The following is a 23,619-nucleotide window of genomic DNA, read 5'->3' as shown; positions in this document are numbered from 1 at the left end:
ACACACACACACACACACACACACACACACACACACACACACACACATAAAGTAGTTTGCCAATAACCATTTACAAAAACAATAATAAATTTCCCTGTAGAACCCATAGGCCACATGTGGGCTTTTGACCAGGTTTACAATAATGAGGCATGAATTCCGTCCTGTTGAGTAGGCTTCAAAATCTCTTTTCACAATAGTTGATTACTTCTGTAACAGTCATCACTATTGTACCACTGAAACATTTCTGCAAACATTATCTTCTTATGCTGGGTAGAACACTATCTTTCAGATATTTTTTGTTTTGTTCTGAGACAGGGTCTCAATATATAGCCTTGGTTGTCTTGGAACTCATGTAGACCAGGCTGGCCTCAAAGAGAACCTCCTGCCTCTGCTTTCCGAGTGCTGGGGGTAAAGTTGTGTGCCCCCCCCCCCAGGTTAAATCCATCATTCATTCATTCATTCATTCTTGTTAAGCTTACATTTTTAACTAGCTTACAAAATAGCATTACCATGCATTTTTATTTTGAGTTTACTATCCTACTTCCTTTTCTTCTGGGCTGTTTTTCTTCTTTTAAGGACTGATTTATTTGTATGTGTTTGGGTGTTTTTTCTGCATGGTATGTCTATGCATATAAAGGTCAGAAGGGATTCCCTGGAGTTGGAGTTAACAGACATGTTAGCTGTGTTCTAGGTGCTGGGTACAAAACACAGGTCCTCTGGAAGAGCAGCCAATGTTCTTAATGACTGATTATCTCTCTAGTCCCCAAAACATAATTCCTAACAGTTTATATTTTGAGTCTATTAAGTTTTAGAAGCAGAACACTCGCAGTATGTATGAATCCTACAGTACTCTTAAGAACTGGCCTTTTTTGTTCCCGTGAATCATTAGCACGTATGTGCAGGTGAAGTTCTTGGTTTAATTGAACTTGGAAATACTGTTGTCAACTCTTTTCTACTATAAACTTCAACCTTATGAAGTAAAGGAAAATTTAAGTTTGGCCACATTGTTTTTTTAAAGATGAGCTTTGCACTCAAAAGAGATCTGCCTGCTTTTGCTTCCCCAGTGTCGGGATTAAAGATGTGTACCTCCACACCCACCCTTTTGTTGTTGTTATTATTATTGTTTGTTTAGGTTTTTTTTGTTTTTTTTTTTTTTTTTTTTTTGAGACAGGGTTTCTCTGTGTAGCCTTGGCTGGCCTAAACCAGCTCTCAAACTCAGAGATCTATCTGCGACTCTTACCTCGCCGAGTGCTGGAATTACAGGCACATGCCACCCTCCCTGTCTGTTAATTTATTTTTTATAATTTTTAAATTGATGTATACAACTGGCTGTGTGTGGTCACAAGTATGCAGGATCCCACAGAAGCAGGTGGATCTTGAGATTGAGGCCGTCCTGGTCTACATAGTGAGTTCCATGATAGCCAGAGCTACATAGTGAGGCCTTGTCTCAGTAATAATAGTAATAACATCAACAATAGTAACTATTATTATTATTAAGATTAATGTTTTGGGAAACAAACTTAAAAATACAGTCACTGATAATTTTGGGTGGGTCATTTCTCTCTGAATTTACCATTCATTGGAGTTGGAACATTTTTCTAGGAGTAACTTTTGTTTTCTTCTCTTTTCAGGAAAACAAAAAAGAACAAGCAGAAAAGTAAGAGTATAAACTTTTTAAAAGTTGATGTATTCTTTATAGCATTTAGATTGTGAATTCACTATGTTAAACTGACATTTAATAGTATGTGGTTTATTGACCCCCAGGTAGAGGTTTCACAGCAGTGTTGTCTGTAGATAAGGACAGAATGGTTTTGATCTTTTGACCTCCTATAAGATGTAGTTGTTTTCACCTATCTGCTTTAGTCTTAATGATTTGATTAGGAAGATAGCATTTTAAATACTTGTTATTAGATCTTTCCTAAATGAATTATTAAGTAAGTTTTTGATTTTAGAAATATTATTAAGTTGGCTTTATGAAACATCTGTAATGGGAAAATGAGAACCATGATTTATATGTTAACCAGTTCTGCCCTACCTCCCATACACTTTTTTGTAGCACCTGGAAATGGAGATGGTGGCAGTACCAGTGAGACACCTCAGCCTCCTAGGAAGAAAAGAGCCCGGGTAGATCCTACAGTTGAAAATGTGAGTTGTGCCCCCACCCCCCGGCTGTCCTAAAACCCCTGATGATTCTTCTCCTTTACTTCCCCATTCCGTCCCTCCCACTGTTTGTGTTTGAGGCAGCATCTTGCTATGTTGTTTTGGTTAGCTGTGAACTTTAGAGCCTCATGCCTCAAGCTTCGAAATGCCAGGGTTACTCTGACAAGTGCAAGTTCAGATCTAGTTCTGACAAAGTTGCGGTCTAGTAGTGACTTAAAGTGTCTTTAAAGAGCCATGTTGGCTGTGCATGATGTTGCATGCCTTTAATCCAGCTCGTAGGAGGCTGAGATAGGCAGGCAGATCTTTGAGTTCGAGGCTAGTCTGGTCTGCTGAGTTCTAGGACAGCCAGAGCTACATGTCTCAAAGAAAGCCATGTTTGGGATAACTATTTGGGTATCAACAGTAAATGTGATGATGCTGTTAAATTGTATCAATTCAGAATATTCCATTTCTAGAAGAGGAGACAATGCATTAAGGGCCACTATGATTCAAGACCATGAACTTTGTTCTGGCTGTATGATTTTAGGTGTGTTTGTTTGTTTGTTTTGTTTGTTTTGTTTTTTTCATGACAGTTCCTTCTTTATAAGTGGCTCCTTCAAGGAATTAGTGTATACCTGGTGTCTTAAAGGTCAAAAGAGAAGTTACTGTTCAGCAAGAAAAATTTGCAATACCTTCACGTTTTCTATTTAGGAAGAAACATTCATGAACAGAGTTGAAGTTAAAGTAAAGATTCCTGAAGAGCTGAAACCATGGCTTGTGGATGACTGGGACTTGATCACCAGACAAAAGCAGGTAATTTAGAATGACGCAGGTTTGTACTTACTTTTTGAATCATTTTCCCCCTGCATGTGTATGTCTGCATAGCATGGCTTGTGCAGTACCTGTGGAGGGCATTGGGTTTCCTGGAACTGGAGTTGTTAGATGGTTGTTAGCCACCATGTGGGGTGTTGGGAATTGAAACTGAGTCCCCTATCTAATCCCTTAAGATTTTATTTGTTTATGATTAAGAAAGTTGGAAGTTGCTGGAGCATAACTCTTTAAAAAAAAATAATAGGTAGAGAAACATGTTTTCCATCTTAATGTTACTTAACATTAAAAATGCATCAACCCGTCCTGATAGTGGAATATAGTAGAAAGCATATAACATTGCCTTCAGTTGATCCTGAATATACTTAAGGTCCTAGGTTTACTCATTTGCAGAATGATGTAAAAAATACCCCCCCCCCCCCCAAGGAGAGGTACAGGCAGGCTACCTTGCTCTAAGACAGTGGATGTCAACAGCAGAACAGTTTGGCCACTAAGTAAATTTTGCGATTTACAGAGTATGGATGATGGGTTCCTTGAAAAATATGAGCAATTCAAAAGTAGATAATACCACTGAAAAGTCCACCCCGAAATAACCATGCCTCAGAAAAGCTGCATGTGAAAGTTGTGTCCCTGGAGCTCCATTTTAGCTTTTGGGAAGGACTCTGTGGATCTTTCAAGTGTCAGCTTTCTGAGTCTTGTTTGTTTACTTAGTCTTAGGCGCTATCTTCCCTCCTGAAGGGACATGTTGAAAATCTGAAGAAACTGATTTCACAATGTAGGAATATAGGAATCCAGAAAAACTTGAACATCTCTAAGAGTTGGGTTGTCTTAAGTCCAGATTAAGGAAATATGGACAGACTATTTGAATTGACAGATTGAGGTCCAGTGGGAATAATGGGGATGAGAATAATACTGGTTGCTAATGATTCACTAGTTTGAGCATCATAGGCACAGTTGGAATTTGGTTGAAGTTACTTGATTAGATTATGCAGTTGCATCTCCCTGCATAATAATATTTGTGATCTTGAACACGTTTATCAGGCTTTCTGTGATTCATTTACTTTTGTTGGAAGAAATGTAATTTTTCTTGATAAGCATTTGTGTTCAAATTTTTTCCTTAGCTATTTTATCTTCCGGCCAAGAAGAATGTGGATTCCATTTTGGAGGATTATGCAAATTATAAGAAATCTCGAGGAAATACAGATAATAAGTAAGTATGCACCCTTTTGAATATACACAAAGTACTTAAGTACTTTTTTAGGGTACAACTGAAACTATGCTGTAAGTACACAGTCATTAAAAGTTTCACTATTAGCCAGGTGTGGTGGTATGCGCTTTCTCCCAGCACTCTGGAGGCAGAAGCATGTGGATCTCTGTGAGTTCCAAGACAACCAGGGCTATTAAACAGAGAAACCCTGTCTTGAAAAACTTAAAAAAGTTTTACTGTTTGGAAGCCTGGTGGTGACAGTGGCATACACCCTTAATCCCATCACTTGGGAGGCTGGGGCAGGAGGATCTCTGTGTTTGAGGCAAGCCTGGTCTACAGAGTGAGTTCCAGGATAGCCAAGGACACACAAGGAAACTGTGTCTCGACCACCCCCCCCCCCCCCCAGATTTTTTTTTTGAAAGCATAAATGCTTACCTTCTTATGTTTGCCATAGTTCTTACCTTTACGTCCTCTCCAGAAGGGAAATAATTTGAAAGTAATGTTCTTACTCTTTTATCAGGGAGTATGCTGTTAATGAGGTTGTGGCAGGGATAAAGGAGTACTTCAATGTAATGTTGGGCACTCAGCTACTCTACAAATTTGAGAGACCACAGTATGCTGAAATTCTCGCTGATCACCCTGATGCACCCATGTCCCAGGTGTATGGAGCGCCACATTTACTGAGATTATTTGGTAATAAGACTTTTAAGATATGTTTTCTTTTGAGCCTTTAATAATTGGTTTTTTGGTCTTTGCTAAGTAACCGAGAGGTAACATAACTTTCTAAAACACGACTGTTTCAGTTTGGATTTTTATTTAGACTTTTAAAAGACTTATAGTAAAATCTTAAGTTTGAAAAAATCATTAAGACTAGGGAGAGAACTCAACCTGTAAAATTGAAGTGAAGAGCTCCCCAAACCACATAAAAATAGGTGGTTATAGTAGTGCACACTTGTGATCCAGTGCTGGGGCAGCAGAGGTGGGCATCTTGGGTTCTCAGAGGGTACCCTGACGTAATTTGTGAACACCAGTCCAGTGAGAAAGGGACACTTTTTTTTTTTAAAGGTCGATGGCACTTGAGGAAAGACATATTCAAGGTTGTCTTTGACATATTCAAGGTGTGTCTACCAGACACACACACATGCACCTACATATACACATAAAATCATTTAGTTTTATGGAATCAGTGACGGTTGAGTTACTTTGTACATAGTTAACATGCATGGTTATAGTGCTGCCTTGGATAGAACTAACATAATTCTTTGTCTCATAGTGCGAATTGGAGCGATGTTGGCCTACACACCTCTAGATGAGAAAAGCCTTGCTTTATTACTGAACTATCTACATGATTTTCTCAAGTAAGTTTAATTGAGATCACGAACAATTGGGGTGGTACTTAACAAAATAATTACTAAAATAAGTATCTGTACAGATGTCATAAGTCAATAGAACAATTTAAATCGCATAAATGGGAATCTCACAGATGATAAAGAGTACCTGTAAGTGCTGTAATGGAAATTGATGCAGTGACTAGATCTCCAAGCTATTAAGTCAGTGAAAACATTGTAGGTTGATATTTGTAGATTTACAGTGTTGGAGAGTAAAAAGATAAGCTATAAACTGATAAGGAGGTAAATTAAAAAAGGTGCAGTAGAGACTTCAAGAAATAGAAGTAATGTCTGAGTTGGGCTGGTGGCTCATGCCTATCAAAATTGAGGCACGATTTTTTTTTTAAGTTGGAGTTCAGACTAAACTATAAACTGAGGCCAGTCTCAAAAACATGCCCAGTGATATAATAATAAAAACAAGATAACAGTAAACATCTTTTGTTAGTTGAGTTTAATAGATTGAAGAAAGGCAGTTCTAGCTTCTATGTCATGCTGGCATTTTCATTTTATGGAAGAACTTAAAAGCAAGCAGCTTTTGAAAATGATAGGGTGTACTAAATATTCTAACAAGATACTAGTTAAGACAGTTGAAGAACAGGCACTGATCTGATTCTTTGGAGAGAAACAATTTGAAAAAGACTGGGAGTTCTAGAATATGGATCACAGATGCTGTGGATTACTTCTTGCACTTGTTATTGAAAAGAAGGATTTTAGTTTTTGATTATTTATAGCCTCTTTTCTAACAGTGGTAAATACTTTCTCCAGACTCTTTAGTTTCTTTGATAACACAGAAATGCACTACTGTTTCATATTTTGTATCCCTTTATTTCAAGTTTGAACTTGAAATATGTTTGTAGACTACCTTGTACTAAATTGAACAGTCTTGAAAAGCTAAAGAAAATGAATATTGTTTTAGGGTACTGCTACTATATAGTAGGATAGCTGTTTGCAAATTCCTTCAGGTTGAAGACAATGTTCCTTGTTTAAAAGAGTAACTTGACAACTGCAGTTGTGTCTGTACATATCTTGCTGGTTTAGATTGTAATAATGAGATTTTTTTTTTTTCTGGGAGGTAGTGATCTATACTTAGTATAAGACTTTTAACATTTTTACAATGAATTAACAATTTTCTTTTTAGGTACCTGGCAAAGAATTCCGCAACTTTGTTCAGTGCCAGTGATTATGAAGTGGCTCCTCCTGAGTACCACCGAAAAGCCGTGTGAAGGGTGTGCTCTCTCCACTCATGCTTGGATCTCTGTAAACAGTTTGGTTCTTAGTCCTTCTCTTGTACAAATGATGTACTTTGAAGACCATTAGTGTATAACAGTTGATGTTTGTTTTCTCTTTGATTTTAAACAGAGAAAAATAAAAGGAGTAACTGCTCCTTTTTTCTTTCTTTTTTCATTTCAAAGTTTCTACCAGTGTATTCAGTGATGGACAACAGAGACATGCTGTAGAGTGTTTTATTGCCTAGTTGACAAAGCTGCTTTTGAATGCTGGTGGTTCTGTTCCTTTGACACTGCGCACTTTTATAATATGTGTTAATGCTCTATGACAAAATGCTCTGATTCCTAGTGCCAAAGGTTCACTTCAGTGTATATAACTGAACACTCATTCATCTGTGCTCTTTTTTTTTTTTTTTTTTTTAAAATGGTGCTTAAAGAGCCCATTCTTTGCAAGTCATCCATGTTGTTCCTTAGGCATTTTATCTTTGCTCAATTGTTAAAAGAATGGTGGCTTGTTTTCATGGTTTTTGTATTTGTGTCTAATGCACGTTTTAACATAGACGCAATGCATCGTGTAGCTACAGTTTTATGGAAAAGTCAATCTTGTAGTTGTTTTTCAGATCTTCAATAAATTTTTTCTTTAAATTTCAGGAGATGGTGTGCTGTATTAATCAAAACCTTGGCACATTATATATTGTGATTACACACTAATTGCTCAGGATACTTTAATTATCTGGTTGATCTTTATGGAATGAAAGCTTACTTGGATGTGGAGTAAACTATTGTTTATTGAAATAGTTTTCTTTATTTAGATTCTGGGTAATTTCGAGCATTGAGGACATTTTACCTGTGTAAAAATAGCTTTCTGTTGATCATTGTTTATATTACATTTCTGTGAAAATTGATCTAAAAATCAGCAAAAAAAATCAGCAGTTTCACATTAGGGTACTTGTAAAGGGAAGTATTGTTATTTTTTGTAGTGATACCAGAGTGATTTGAACATAGGTAGAGGACATTAGAAAGGGTTCAGAAAGCAAGATCCAGCAGAGAACAGGAATAAGAGGGACTGAGAATGAGAATAGTGATGGAGCTGTATTCATGGTTCCTTGAACTGAAGTATTTGATTATGTTTAAAGATTTGCTTGTGGGGTAGGAGTTAGTTCACTATTAATAACCTAATGAGCCTTGGGTTCAATTCCCAGCACATAATGGGCAATAAACCTGCTTATTTGGTACATATAAGAAGGGCAGTGGGTTGTGCTTTTGTTGTTATTCCTGTACTTCAGTGCTTGTAGATTATTGTTTCCAGTCACAGTAGAGTGTGTATGTATGGGGCCCTTGCCGTACTGCAGATGTGGGGGTTGGAGGACAACTTTGCAAGAGGGTTTGCCCTTTTACCTTCTTTGTGCATGGGTTCTGGGGATTGGACACAGGCCTCCTGATCCTTTGCCTCCTGATCCTTGGCTCTAGTAGTGTGCTGTATTTTTACACCGTCAAGATGGTTTTTAAGAGTCATTTAATACTTAACTTTGACTAAATTTTCTAGATGAACAACTATACTCAAACCTTTTTGTTTTAGGACATTTATATATTTTACTGTGTTAAAAGTAATAGTGTTTGGTAGGAGGAGGAAGGAGCTCAAATGTAACACAAAGCAGTAAAGTAAGACCGTCTTTGTTTGCTGAGACAGGGTTTCTTTGTGTGGCCCTGGATGTCATTCCTGGAACTCTGCACACCAGGGTAGCTCCTTCTGAGTGCTGGGATTAAAGGCATGTGTCCCCATTGCCCAGCTCTTTACTCTCTTAATCCTTGCTTATAAGTTATGTTTATTATTAAGATAGAACTGGGAAGTTGACTTGGAGGGTAAGAGTGCTAGCCCTGAAAACCCAGTGACCCTTGTTTGAACTCCAGAGCATAAATGTGAAATCCCAGCACTCTTGTATAGAGAGAAGGTGGAGATGGGGACTGGAAGATTGGAATGGCTTGGGAGCTTGTTAGGCCATCTATCAGCAGAAACAAAAAGCCTTGGTTTAGCAAAGTAGAAGCAAGAATCAACTCCTAGATTCATAAAATGCAACAAAAATCCCCAAGAAACTAATCAACTACAAAATGGCACGTTGACCTGGAGTCTAGTGTCAGCTTCTGGGGAGCCTGGGGTAGGAGGCTCACTCGAGGGCAACTTGTAGTGGATACCCTGTTCCAAGATGAAAAAGCTCTCTAAATGTGTCTTGAGGCTGATATGAACTCCATAAACTCATTTGTTTAAACATTTGTCTCTAGCTGGTAGTATTGCTTAGGGGACCTGTCTGGAAGAAGTAGGCCCTTCTTGGTGGACTACCTTCTAGTTCCCTCATGCCACACATCCTGCTTCTTTACCTACCAATATGTAAACAGGTTGTATCACAAGTTCTTGCACCATGGACTGAACAGTCCGATTCACCTGACTCTTTGAACTGGATGCCTTGAAATTTCCAGCTGCAATAAACATCAGGTATTTGCCACAACGAAGAAAAGAAATATGTTTGTGGGGAAATCAAGTTGTAGGTGTTAGTAATGCTATTTGGAGGGAAAAAAAAGAAACTTAGGAAAGTGGGCAATGGGGCCTTGGAGAGATGGTTCAGAGGTTAAGAGCACTGGCTGCTCTTCTAGAGGTCCTGAGTTCACTTCCCAGCAACCACATGGTGGCTCACAATCCTCTATGATGAGATCTGGTGCCCTCTCCTGGCCTGCAGACAAACATGCAGGCAGAATAATGTGTACGTAAAATTGAGGAAAAAAAAGTGGGTTATAGTAGGGCGTGGTGACACACATCTTTAATCACAGCAATTGTAGGTATAGGGAGGTGGATCACTGAGTTCCAGGCCAGCCTGGTCTACAAAGAGAGTCCAGGACAGCCAAGACCGCACAAATACTGCCTCGAAAAAAAAAAATTTTTTTTAAATAGTTATTTAACTTACTTGACTTGTTGTGGACAGCGTGGACACCATGATACCTTACTCGCATATAACATACTTTTAATTTGTAGTTTGTCCTACTAAGGATTGCTGATATATTTTAGGTTTTGAAATTATTTTCTCTGAATTAGCATTCTTGGCTCCTGTTCACTCTCATTGTTTAGCGTACTATAGCATCTTAAACTGCTACCTGTCTGGTGCTGGGAAATGCACGCAGGTCTTAGAGCAGCCAGTGAAATTAACTGCCAAGCCATCTCTACAGCCCCCGGTATTAGCATACAAATTCTAAAGTTCTATACAGTATCTTCTGTCTTCCTCATCTGTTGTTTTAGGGTTTTGGTTAGTTTGGGTTTTTGCCCCCCTTCTTGAATTTGCTTACATATGTTGTTGAATGAACAAAGCACATTGAAAGTGTATGTATCTGAAAGTGTTCTTTCCAGGGGTTACACATATAATAAGCATTTATCTACATTTAAGTCTAGACACTTAACCTTCTGCCAGGATAATAGTCTGTAAAATGAAAGAGCTCACACTGTTGAATAACAAGAACTGTAATAGGAAGTAAAACTTTGGGCATACACACATGAACAGAAAAAGATAACAAATCTGAATGAAAATTCATCCGTCTTCAATCTAGATAATGGGATATCACAAAGTAAATGGCACCCTCTAGTGTTAAAGAAAAGGGTTGGAATAAAGAAAACTACCTTCCACAAAACGGGCTATAAAAAGAAGGTCCATGGAATTCCTGAAAGCAGCCAGCGCACAATGTGGAGTCCAGAGGTCACAAAAAAAAAAAAAAAAAAAATGGCAGCTTGACTTAACCTTGTAGTTTGGAAACACAGTTTACTCAAAAAGTAGTTTCTGGGCCAGCTACACCCCTTGGTCAGTGCCCCCACCCCCATGAGACTACAAAATCTGATTCTCAGATCCTGAACTGTGTTGTCTTGTCTTTTATCTTCATACTGAGCCTAGGATTTGGAGATGTCAGCCTCTCAGATCAATAAACATTTGTCTTATTGATATGAGTTAGAAGAAAAGATACTTGAAGAATAGTTGAAAGTGAAAAGGCTGGAGAGATGGCTCATCAGACGAGCACTGGCTGAGAGGTCCTGAGTGCAATTCCTATCAACCATGTGGTGTCTTAAAACCATCTATAAAGGGATCTGATTCCCTCCACTTTCACACAGCCATACATGCAAATAGCGTACTTATGTATAAATCTTTTTTAAAAAGTGAGAAAGGAACAAAATGGACTTAAGACCAGTATAATAGAGTCATATCACTACTTCATCAGTATTGATAAAATCAGTGTGGAACACTCATTTAATGCATCCTAGTGGGGCTGATTCAAAGCTTTGTGTGCTGTGTCTGGCTTTAATCCTGAGATCCGTGAATACGTAGTATATACAAGTTCCAGGCCAGCCAGCTGCATAAACTGTCATTAAAAAACAAAAACAAAAAAACAAAGCAGAAGTCCTTCAAGTTGTAGCTATGTTTATTAATCATATTTTGCAGTAATGGTATAAATGGGGCAATCCATGGTTGCCTCATGCTGCTTGAATCTTACAGGAAAAGTACAAATCCGACTTCAGTCTATTCTTAAATTAGTGTAAGACATTTAAGAATATACTTTCTGTATTCAAAGCTGAGAAATCACAGTTTAAACAAAACCCAAAAAAGCAATTGACAGTAAAATAGAAACTCATGTGATTTGATGGCATGTACCTGTTAACCCTAGTACAAGGGGTTTAGCAAGTTCCCCAACAGCAACTATCTGGGAATGTTCATTTTTCAAGACTTACAGGCTTAACCTGAATGGTTCTGGGTTTGCCAGGGGTTCCTTGTTAGGCAGATGGTTTGAGGTTAAAAACTAAAACACAACACCGGTGACTGGTCATACCTTTTCAAGAATGATTGATTTTTTATGTGTATGGTCCTTTTGGTTGCATGTATGGGCTTGAATGTCTGGCCCTGCTACCCACAAAGACCAGAAGAGGACATTGGATCTCCTGGAACTAAAGCTACAGACATTTGTGGGCTGCCCTGTGGGTCCTGGGAAGTGCTCTTAAATCTCTCCAACCCAAGGAATGACTTTGTTGTTTTCTGTATGTAACCCAAGCTGGCCTCCAACCGTTGAAGGGAGTGGTCTTGAACTGATTGTCCTGCTCTAGTGTTCCGCCATTACACCAAGCCCATCATGTTTTTTCCTTACACTGAGGATTCAATGTAGGGCAAGGTTGGTAAGTGCTTATATCACTGAGCTATATCCTCAGCACTAGGAATGGTTTTTGAGGTTACTCTGAATGAAAGTCAAAATGAACACCACAATATTTGAGGTGCCACTGATCATAAGTGAGTTGAGATATGGAATCAGCAGAAGAAATGCCAGCGTTGCCCTTGAGACCAATTTTAGAAATCTGAACTATTCCAACTGCTTGTGTTTTCTTTTTAAGTGCCCCCATAGCTCGGGCTACATCTTCCTGCCTCAACCTCTGGAGTTCTAGGATTCCTAGTGAGAGCTGGCAAGCCTTCATCAATATGAAGGATAGATGTATTGTGTTAAGCTTCCGTGTGAAGTGTTAACTGTTGTCTGTTGATAAAATAGTGTGGAAGAGTGTTGGGAGATGAACCTCCTCAGGAAGAATGACTGGCTTTGCTATGTAGATACTGAGTCTAGGCTTTGATCCTGTGCTTTGTGAGCATGCAAAATAAGATGGCTGAGCAGATAAGGAAAGATGTTTGTTGCCAAGTGTAACAACCTGGCTTCAATCTCTGGACCCATTTGGTGTATGGAGAGAACTGACTCCCGGAAGTATTTGTCGCTGACCTTCACACTGTCACTGTGGTATATACACACATACATGCATATACACACATGCTCCACAGCTTTGTGATTTCTTCTGCCAGTTGGGATCATTAGCAGGGAACCTTGAAGCACTGGAAGAAAGGTGGTCTTCCAGCTTGCTGTCTACATTGCTGTTGACTCAGATTCTTACCTTCTGAGGGGTGGTAGCTCTGGTGGAAGGAAAGCTGCTCTCATTCTGTGGACTCCTTATAGTTCACATGAATCGCTTCTTGGGATTTAAAAGTGGAGTTGTCCACTTTTAGAGCAGTAATCTCTGCCATAGTTTTGCTGAGGGGAAACCTGCCTAAAAGACCATTTGATTTTATTTTTAAAAAAATCAGCGTCTGTCTCTCTTTGCCTCTGTCTCTCTGTTTCTCCTTTCCTTCCTCCCCCCACCCCCAGCTCTACCACTCCATTACCCAAAGCTGGCCTAGAATTAGTTATATAACCTAGGCTTATCTTGAACTCTGCCTCAACTTCCCAAGTGTGGAGATTATGTGTGTGTGTGTGTGCACATGCCTAGTTTATTTTGATTTTTTTTTGTCATCTTTTGTTTCATAAGCTTTTAACTGTAGGTTTTTTTTTTTTTTTTTTTTTTTTTTTTGAGTCAAGGTTTTTTTTCTGTAACCCTGGCTGTCCTGCAACTCACTCTGTAGGCCAGACCGCCTTCAAACTCAAGAGGTCCTCCTTCCTCTGTTATGATTAGAGGTTTTCACCTCCGTAGCCTGGCTATCTTTAAAGCAACATTTTAAGCTGGGTGACATGGTGCCTGTCTGTTACCCCAACACTAAGGCAGGAGGCTCAGTGCATAGTTAAGCCGAGCCTGGTTCTGTGTAGCAAGGCCTTGCTTCAACAAGGAAACCTTTTCTTTTGTTCCAAGTTTCCAGGCTGTGAATCAGGACAGGCTTGGAGAGCTCCTCTGTGACAGGTGTGATGTTGGCTGCTGTCTTGGTCAGAGGTCCTGCTCTTGGAGGGCTTCTGCATGTTACAAGTGTTTCTTTTGTACTGCTCCAGTCCTCTGCCCCACACAGCATTTCTTACCCTCCAGGGCTTCTCAAACAGTGGTATGCCAGCTTCAGGAGACAGTTGAGTTTTTTACTCAGGACTCGTGAGGGTTCCAAAAAAGGGGGGAAACTGACTGCCAGGCTAGTTACAGGCCAGGCTGCGAAGTGCTCCACCTCACCTCCACCATTTCCTTTATTTCTCCTGCTTTTTGTCATCCTTCCTCATAGGGTTGCCCAAGCTGATCTTGAATTGGTGTCTCAAGTAATGCCCATCCTGGCTAGCCAGGGTTGCAGGCACCATCCAACTCTTGGCCAGCACTGGGCGAATAGTGCTGTGTTTTAAAAATGAGCCCTTGCGCAAGTCAGAAGAGCCTGCAGGAGTGCTGCTCTCCTTCCACCGAGCGGACCCTGGACATCGAGCTTGGGTTGTCAGGCTTAATGTCAACCTGCACCATCTCATCTGCCAGTTTTTGTTTTAATTGGTCAAAGAAGCCATGAGATTCAAGCATCTTACTAGGCGAAATGTCAGAATTTGAGGTCAACTTTAGGTCAACTTCAATTGACCACAGGTGGAACCCCAACAAAGTATAGAAGATAGTCTGTTGTCATTCAGATGACCTGTTCTTGCCTGGAGTCAGGTTTGAAGAGCAATAAATTACCTCATGAAGATAATTGGGTAATTATAAATATTATTTAAAGCTGGTGTGTGTGTGCGTGAGACCAGATGAACGTGATACGGTTGCTTATATGTAGCAACATGGGTGAGGGGTTTTCAGGAGCATGGACAATTTACCGGTGGCTTGCCCAGCATCCAGTAACTGCCTGTAGAACCCCGACTCCTGGGTGGGCGTCACATATCAGATATCCTGTATTAGATGTTTACATTGCAGTTCATAATAGTAACAATTAATTATAAAGTAGTAACAAAGATAATTTTATGGTTGAGGGTCACCACAGCATGAGGAAGATTGTAGAACAACCACAGCTGTAGAACCTCAAAAAGGGGTGGGGCCACTGGAACAGCAGCAACTCAGGTCTTGTGTACATAATGACAGCTGTTGCTGGGTACAGTGGCCACTTCATTTCCCAATGACATGACACTACCCCAGCTCTTACATCCTTTCTAATTCCTCTTCCGCACTGTTGCACAACTCTTTGCAGGGGTGATAATAGCCAACCCAGAGCAGTCAACAGTTCATTTTAACACTGACCATTTATGAGCCTGCAATTATTGCTGCCCTCTGCAAAAAGTTTCTCTGACCAAAGCTGACAGCAGTGAGTGCTAATTTATGGCCATAAGCATTTTTTAATGATTTTTTTTAATGTGCATTGGTGCATTTTTTTAATGTGCATTTTGCTATTATGTGTGTATGTGTTGGATTCCCTGGAACTGGAGTTACAGACAGCTGTGAGCTGCCATGTGGTGCTGGGGATTGATCGTTGGTCCTCTAGTAGAGCAGCCGGTGCTCTTTAACAGGTTAAACCATCTCTCCACCCCTAAACATTTAGAAGGCAATTTGATGGGCACATGTTCATTTAGCAAACAACAGTAGTAGCTTCTGGTGCCTGTGACTTACACACACACACACAATCAAATTTTTATTTTGTGTATGAGTGTTTGGCCAGCATGTATAGTGTGTGCACTATGTGTACACCTGGTACCCATGGAAGCCAGAGAGGGTGTGGGATTCCTTCAAACTGGAGTTCTAGGTGTTTGTGAGCCATCATGTGATGGAGTTGAGCCCAGGTCCTTTTCAAGAGCAGCCTGTGGTCTTTTTTTTTAATTTTTAATTTAAATTTTTATTTTTCTTTTTTATAGTAATTACAGTATATTCATTTTGTATCCCAGCTGTAGCCCCTTCCCTCATCTCCTCCCAATCCCATCCTCCCTCATCTCCTCCCATTTCCCTCTCAGAGTCCACTGATAGGGGAGGTCCTCCCTCCCTTCCATCTGACCCTACCCTATCAGGTCTCACCAGGACTGGCTGCACTGTCTTTCTCTGGGGCCTGGTACTGCGGCTGCACCCCCTTAAGGGGAAGGAGTTTATTTTTGTTGTTTGTGTGTACATATTTTTTTTCTTAGTCCATTTTTTTATTTTTTAATTTTATTATTAGTCGCATTTTATTAATTCTGTATCCCAGCTGTATCCCACTCCCTCACTCCCTCCCATTCCCATCCTCCCACCCTCATCTCCTCCCTGCCCCTTTCCAAGTCCACTGATAGGAGAGGACCTCCTCCCCTTTCATCTGACCCTGTTTTATCAGGTATCTTCAGGACTGGCTGTAAAATCCTCTGTGGCCTAGCAGGGCTGCTTCTCCCTTGGGGGGTGGAGAGGTCAAAGAGCCTGCCATTGAGTTCATGTCAGAAATAGTCCTTGTTCCCCTTACTAGGGAAACCCACTTGGTTACTGAGCTACCACGGGCTACATCTGAGCAGAGGTTCTAGGTTATGTCCATACATGGTCCTTGGTTGGAGAAACAGTCTCATATAAGACCCCTGTGCCCAGATATATTAGGTCCTTGTGGAGCTCCCATCCTCTCCATGTCATACTAACTTCCCCTTTCATATGATTCCTTGCACTCTGCTGAAGGTTTGGTTATGAGTCTTAGTATCTGCTTTGATACAATGCTAGGTAGAGTCTTTCAGAGGGACTCTGTGGTAGGCTCCTGTCCTGTCACTTGTTTTTTCCTACATCCAATGCCCATTCCATTTTTTCTTTCAAAGTGAGGATTGATCATCTTTCCCCGGGTCTTCTTTCTTGTTTATCTTGTGTATAGATTTCATTATGTTTATCATATCTTATAGGTCTATATAAGTGAGTATATACCATGTGTGTCTTTCTCCTTCTGGGATACCTCACTCAGAATGATCTTTTCTACATCCCACCATTTGTCTGCAAATTTCATGTTTTCCTCACTTTTGATTGCTGAGTAGTATTCCATTGTGTAAAAATACCACAATTTCCATATCTATTCCTCCGTTGGTGGACATCTGGGTTGTTTCCAGGTTCTGGCTATTACAAATAAAGCTGCTACAAACATGGTGGAGCAAATGTCCTTGTTGTGTACTTGAGCAACTTTTGGATATATGCCTGGGAGTGGTATAACTGGATCTTGAGAAAGCACTATTCCTGATTGTCTGAGAAAGCACCAGATTGACTTCCAAAGTGGTTGTACCAGTTTATATTCCCACCAGCAATGGAGGAGGGTTCCCCTTTCTCCACAACCTCTCCAGCATGTGTTGTCATTTGATTTTTTGATTTTACCAATTTTGATGGGTGTAAGGTGAAATCTCAGGGTCATTTTGATTTGCATCTCTCTGATGACTAAGGATGTTGATCATCTCTTTATTTCTCTGCTATTCTATATTCCTTTACAGAGAATTCTCTGTTTAGCTCCATACCCCATTTTTTAATTGGATTACTTGATTTATTGTTTTTTAACTTCTTGAGTTCTTTATATATTCTGGATATCTGCCCTCTGTCAGATAAAGGGTTGGTGAAGATCCTTTCCCAGTCTGTAGGCTGTCACCCTGTGGTCTTAACCTCTAGGCCATCACTCTACCCCAGTTTTACTGAAAAATTTGACTTGTATGATTTCGTCACATATAGTAGCACACTGCCAGGTTTTGCCACAATTTTGACTGCTACAGTCTGCATCAGTGTAGGCATTGTTCTGTAGCAACAAGAAGACAAAAGTGTATCAAGGGTTTTTGTCCATTCTCCCACCTCTGGGAATACAGCTGTTAACTGTTTGCAGGAGTGGTTTTTGTTGGTTTGCTTTTCTTTTGGCAATGCTAAGGCTGAAACCTAGGGCCTTGCCATGCTAATCAAGCATTCTACCTTGAGCTAAATCATCCGTTACTTCAAAAAGGGCATTTACTGTACCAACAAGGTGACTCAGTGGGTCAACGTACTTGCCACCAAAGCTGATGATCTGAGTTCCATCTCCAGGGCCCACACAGAAGTAGGAGAGAACCAACTCTGACAGGTTGTCCTCTGACTTCCATATATGCATTGTGCCACCTACGAGTCTACATACATACACGTGCACACATACAAAATAAATGCAATAAAAATTTTAAAAGGTGAAGGGCTCAGTGAGATAGCTCAGTGGGTTAAGGAGCCCAGGAGCCACAGGTAGAGGAAGAGAACAGACTCTGAGGTGGTCCTATGATCTCTGTACCTGCTTTGTGGGGCATGTATGTACCCTCCCCACTTTCCAAATAAGAATTAATTAAAAACTTAGTTACACTTAGAAATGTAAATAAAAAATAAAAGGGGTGATCTTGCTGAGCTGTAGGATTTTTTTTTTTTTTTTTACCTATTTTAAATGCTAGACCTCATGTTTTGCGAATCCTGCAGGATTTTTCACTTGGTTTCCTTCAAATCACAAAAGCCTTCAATTGATTTTTTTGTTGTTGTTGTTTTGCTTTTCAGCCCTTAATAGTTTATGTGTCCTTAGGGTTTGCTGTATATGAGGTGCCATATATGGAGAGAATAGTTTTGCTTCTTCTGATGTGAATACTTGTTCTACCATTGTCTCATCTGATAGCCCAGGCTATAACTTGCTATATTGAGTGGAGCTGTTGAGAACAAATTCCCATCTTGTCCCTGGTTGAAGGGAGAACGTATTCAGTATTTCACTATTTGCCTATTAACCATGAGTTTTTCTTAGATGTCCATTATGTCCTAGTTCATTAAGTTTTTTTTTTATCATGAAAATATTCTTTTTGTTTATATGTGTGTGCATGCTCAATGTAAAATGATCCTTTTGCATGCTACACATGGACTCTCATTGACTGAGGACTAAGCTGTATTCTCACTCAAATGCTAGCTTTAAAAAAGAGTAACATTATTTGTGAACGTGTGTGAGTATACTTGTGGATGCACCTGTATTAACCTGTGCATATGGACATTAGAGAGCAACTTGAGGGACTTGGTCCCTTCTTCCAAAATATGGGTCCTCTGGTTGTCATCAGGTTTGGTGACACCTGCCTTTACCCTCTGTGCCATCATGCTGTAACAACCTCCCATTTTTAGGTGTTATTGGGGATTGAATTCAAGAGCTTTATGTCTCTCTCTTGGAAAACTTTGTACCCTTAAGCTGTGTCTCCAGCCCTCAAGTATTGAATTTATTTCAGATGTTTTCTTCACATTCATTGAGATGCTTGTGGAGTTTATTGGCCTTGACTATATTATTCTGGTATATTATATTGATTTTCACATGTTGAGCCAACTTCTTATTCTGGAGCGAGTCACATTTGATTTGAATGTACAGCCCTTCTTGCTGTTTTTTTATTGAGGCTTTTCACATCGTTATTGATAAAAGGCATTGATCTAGTTCTCTTGTGATGTTTTTTACAAGAGAAAGTTGGACTACAACTTACAACTTTCTTTTTAGGGTTATTGTCTTTCCCACTAAGTGGGGGCTGCTTGTTGGTAAAGATGTGCCCCATGGCCCTTACATCCCCAGATGTCCCAACAGGGCCTCTCAGGAGGGCTGTCAAGACACAGTGCCTGAGACTCATTAGACAGGACCTGTTCAGGCCTGGACTCTTCTGGATCCCTGGGGTTTAAGTGCATTTGCCTCCATCCCACATGTCACCTTGTTTGCTGCTCTCTAAATGTATCCAAGGTATGGTTCTTGCTTTAAATAACAATCGTGGCAAGAAGTGGATGCCAAAAAATATCCTAACCTGCTCCAGGTGCTGCCTCTGGTAGGGACCTGCACTCTGTGCTTTCTGCAGGTGTTTGATAGACAGACACAGGGGGAGAACTGGCTTTGCAAGCCTTCTACACAAGGTCATTATCCATATCTGGGACTTTGAGGTCCCAAGTGTGTGTCTGACTTCCAGCCTGACTGAGCCTCAAAGTCCTCAAAATAAGGTTGATTTTGAAAATAGTTATTGTATTATTTGTTGTTGAATTGAATGTCTTTGAAACTTCATTCAGAATCATTCTTTAAAAGTGAATGATTTGAATCAGGTGGTGACAGCACACATCTTTAATCCCAGCTCTCAGGAGGCAGAGGCAGGTGGATCTCTATGAGTTCGAGGCCAGCCTGGTCTACAGAGTGAGCTCCAGGACACTACGCAGAGAAACACTGTTTTGAAAAAATTAAAAAAAAAAAAAAAAAAAAAAAGAATGACTTAGGGCTGGGAGGTAGCTCAGTTGGTAGAGTGCTTGCCTCTCATGCTGGGGAGGACCAGGTTTGATCCCCAACACCTCATAAGCTGTGTATGGTGAATCCTAGTACTTCAGAGGTAGAGGTGTGAGGGTGAGAGGTTCAAGATCACCCTCAGCTACATAGACCGTTTTGGCAACATGAGGCCCTGTCTCGAAAAGAAAAGAAAAATAAATTGAAAGGACATAACTAGAATGTAATCATAATCTTTTATACTGGAATACTAACTGTGACAAAGGTAGCATTTCACAGCAAAATCTTTTATTTATTTTTTATTTTTTTAAATTTTATTTTACTTTATTAATTACACTTTATTCACTTTGTATTCCCCCATAAGCCCCTCTTTCCCCCACCCTCCCACCCACTTCTTCATGCATGCCCCTCCCCAAGTCCACTGATAGGGAGGTCCTCCTCTCCTTCCTTCTGATCCTAGTCTATCAGATCACATCAGGAGTGGCTGCATTGTCATCTTCTGTGGCCTGATAAGGCTGCTTCCCCCTCAGGAGGAGGTGATCAAAGAGCAGGCCAATCAGATTATGTCAGAGGCAGTCCCTCTTCCCATTACTATGTAACCCATTTGGACACTGAACTGCCATGGACTACATCTGTGCAGGGGTTCTAGGTTATCCCCATGCCTGGTACTTACTTGGTTGGAGTATGAGTCTCTGGGAAGACCCCTGTGTTCAAATTTTCTGGTTCTGTTGCTCTCCTTTTGGGGTTCATGTCCTCTCCAGATCTTACTATTTCCCACTTCTTACATAAGATTCCATGCACTCTGCCCAACAGTTGGCCATAAGTCTCAGCATCTCACAGCAAGATCTTAATGACAGAACTGAGTGTCAGTACATAAGGGCTCTAATTTTGCAATTATTTTGTAAATTTAAAACTGTTGCAAAAGTTTTTGAAAAAAAAAACGTAGTGAGGGCTTAAATGAAATTGCTTTTAATTGTGACTTTTATAACACCTTTTATTGAATAGTATAAAAATAGGTCAGTCTGGTAGTGTACGCCTTTAATTCCAGCACTTAAGAGGCAGAGACAGGCAGAACTCTGTTAGTTCCAGGCCAGCCTAGTCTACATAGGGAGTTTCAGGCTACCCAGGGCTAACTCCACAATGAGACCCTATCTCAAAATAAAAAAATAAAATAAAAAATAAATCTAATTGAGAAATCAAGGCATCAGTACCAGATTCTTTGTGATTAATTATCCTTAATTTGTGCACTACCTTAAGGATTGACATTTCATATATTTAATGCAAAAATAATATCTTCTCATTACTTTTATCTTGTGGCTGGTGAGATGGGTCAAGAGGCAAGGGCACTTGCTGCAGCCAAGCCTAGTGATCTGAGTGGGATACATAGACCCTCCATTGTGGAAGTGTGGGATTTCCACAGGCTGTCCTCTGACCTCATCCCCACACGCATGCACTCCCAAAACAAATATTTTTGTAACTTACTTTTTAAAAATGTTATGTGTACTGCATTGGTGTTTTGCTTGCATGTGTGTCTGTGTGGTGTCAGATCTTGGAGTTACAGTTGAGCTGCCTGGGTGCTCTGGAAGAGCAGCCAGTGCTTTTAACCACCGAGCCATCTCTCCAGCCCCTAATAAATATTTTTTGTTTGTTTGTTTTTTGAGACAGGGTTTTTCTGTGTAGCCCTGGCTATCCTGGATTCAATTTGTAGGCCAGGCTGAACTCAGACTCATAGCTATCCACCTGCCTCTGCCTCCCCAGTGCTGGGATTAAAGGCGTGTGCCACCACCACCTGGCCTAAAAAAAGTATTTTAAAATTGACTAAACACCAGGAGATTTTTAAAAATCTTCACTCTTTTCCTAAATAGTGTCTTTTTTGAGATTTTAGTTGGAAATATAATAACTTATATTTCTATAAATAACATATTAATCTTATCACTTCTGAATATAGTGAGCTCTGTACTTCTTTGAGGTGTTTCATAATTTTGTTGTTAGTTTTTTTGAGATGGGTTCTCACCCTGCAGCCTTGGTTTGCCAGGAACCTGCTATATAGACCAGGCTGCCCTCAGACTCACACTGCTCTGTCTTTGCCTCTTAAGTGTTGGGATTAAAGGGATGTGTCACCACCCCTGGCAGCTTTTTCATAATTTAATCTTTTTTTTTTTTTCATATAACCATTTTGTTGTTACACAGTTCTTTTTTTCTGGTTTTGTTAAAATTTTAACTTATCTGATTAAAAACTAGTTATTTTTTGAACTCCTTAGTTCTAATTTTTAAAAAGATGTATTATGTATACAATGTTATGTCTGCATATACACCTGCCCGCCAGCAGAGGGCACCATTGGCAAATTGTATAGAAGGTTGTGAGCCACCAAATGGTTGCTGGGAATTGAACTCAGGTCCTCTGGACAGCTCTTAACCACTGAGCCATCTCTCCAGCTCCCCTTTAGTTCTATTTTTGTTTGTTCTCTTTTCCATGGGGCTGGGGATCCAATCCATGGCTTCATGAATGCTAGACATCTGGTTCATGTTGAGCAGCTGTGGTGTTCTTGGACCTTTCTGTTATCTGCCTTTAGTGGAACTCCTTTCATACCACTGACCATTGATTTGAGAGTCTTTAATATACTTAGGAATTATACTTTTATTTCACATTTTTTAACTATAACAACATTTTATCTAATCATTTTATGTCTTTCAGAGTGTGTATATGTGAGTGTATGCATGTGTGTGTTTGTTGGCACTGGGGCTTGAACCCAGGGCCTCACACAAGTGCTTGGGAAGTGCTTGACAAGTACATAGACCTGTATTAGTGTTCCTGTGTGTGCACATGTCTGTATGTGTATCATGTATATGCACATGTGTGTTGGGTGCATATGTGTGCTGAGGCCATTAGAGCACATCAGGTATCTTCCATATTTTTTATTATTTTTATGTAATATTATTTTTTAAAAATTATTTTTGTGTGTATGGGTGTTTTGCCTGAAGGCCTACGTACCACATGTACCACATGCATACAGTGCCCCTAGAAACCAGAAGAGGGCAGCAGATTCCCTTGGAGCTGGAGTTAGAGCCAGCTGGGAGCTGCCATGGCAGTGCTTGAGATGAAACTCTGGTCCTCTGGAAGAGGGACCAGTGTTATAACCTGCTGAGCCATCGCTCCATTCTTCCATTTTATTTTTTAGACAGTCATCTCTCATCGAGTCTGAAGCATGCTGTTTCAGGATCCACCTTTCTCTATCCCCCAACACGGGGTTTATAGCACACATGGCCACTCTCAGCTTTTATGTGGGTGCTGAAGACTTGAATTCAAGTCAATTCAAGTCAACACTTGCTTTCAAAGCAAGTGTTCTTACTCACTGAGCCATCTCACAAGGCCCCTAGTCTCTTGTAGAAATTTTGAGATAGTGTCTTACTAAATTGCCCAGATAGGCCTTGAATTTGAGATTCCCCTGCCTCAGCCTCCCTAGTAACTGAGATTGTGGATCTTTACCACCAGGCCTTGCCTAGGTGATTGTTTTGTGTCTTGACTTACAGTTGTGGTGTCTTATGTTACTAGAATTTTCTAATAGATTAAACTACATTTGCATTTGCCAAGTTTTGTCATGAACATTTTTTTCTCCAATTATTCTCAAGTTTTAGCTCTCAGGAAGTCCAAATAACATGATTGATTTTTTTTTTTTTCCCACTGAAACAAAGAGAAAAGTTACAGCTGTTTGCAGACAAGACCCTGGAGCCAAGAGGCCTGCAGGACATCATCATGGAGGAGGGATGGTTTGCAGAAGGCAGAGCATTCAGCCTGTGCAAAGAAGGACCTGCTGAGGAAGCCAGAGTCAGCAGTTGCCCCATAGAAACGGCTGGATTTGGGGCTT

The 23,619-nt window shown here is 40.2% G+C and overlaps 1 protein-coding gene across 2 annotated transcripts in view; it reads left to right on the top strand.

Moving 5' to 3' along the window:
* The window catches only part of Morf4l1 (mortality factor 4 like 1), a 24,788-nt gene extending 17,350 nt beyond the window's left edge, over window positions 1-7,438 (top strand). For both annotated transcript variants that reach the window (XM_055629807.1, XM_055629808.1), the window contains 7 exons: window positions 1,632-1,657; window positions 2,057-2,145; window positions 2,851-2,952; window positions 4,089-4,177; window positions 4,695-4,867; window positions 5,448-5,532; window positions 6,701-7,438. In XM_055629807.1, the coding sequence (XP_055485782.1) occupies window positions 1,632-1,657; window positions 2,057-2,145; window positions 2,851-2,952; window positions 4,089-4,177; window positions 4,695-4,867; window positions 5,448-5,532; window positions 6,701-6,785 (649 nt within the window). In that variant the 3' untranslated portion in view covers window positions 6,786-7,438. The remainder of the gene's footprint in view (window positions 1-1,631; window positions 1,658-2,056; window positions 2,146-2,850; window positions 2,953-4,088; window positions 4,178-4,694; window positions 4,868-5,447; window positions 5,533-6,700) is intronic.
* The last annotated feature ends 16,181 nt before the right edge of the window (window positions 7,439-23,619 follow it).

Source organism: Psammomys obesus, unplaced genomic scaffold (assembly GCF_907164565.1).
Source record: "Psammomys obesus unplaced genomic scaffold, mPsaObe1.curated_primary_1811, whole genome shotgun sequence".
NCBI classification, from domain to species: Eukaryota; Metazoa; Chordata; class Mammalia; order Rodentia; family Muridae; genus Psammomys; species Psammomys obesus.
Note: the sequence above shows the minus strand (reverse complement) of the source record. Positions and strands in the feature narration are given on the sequence as shown.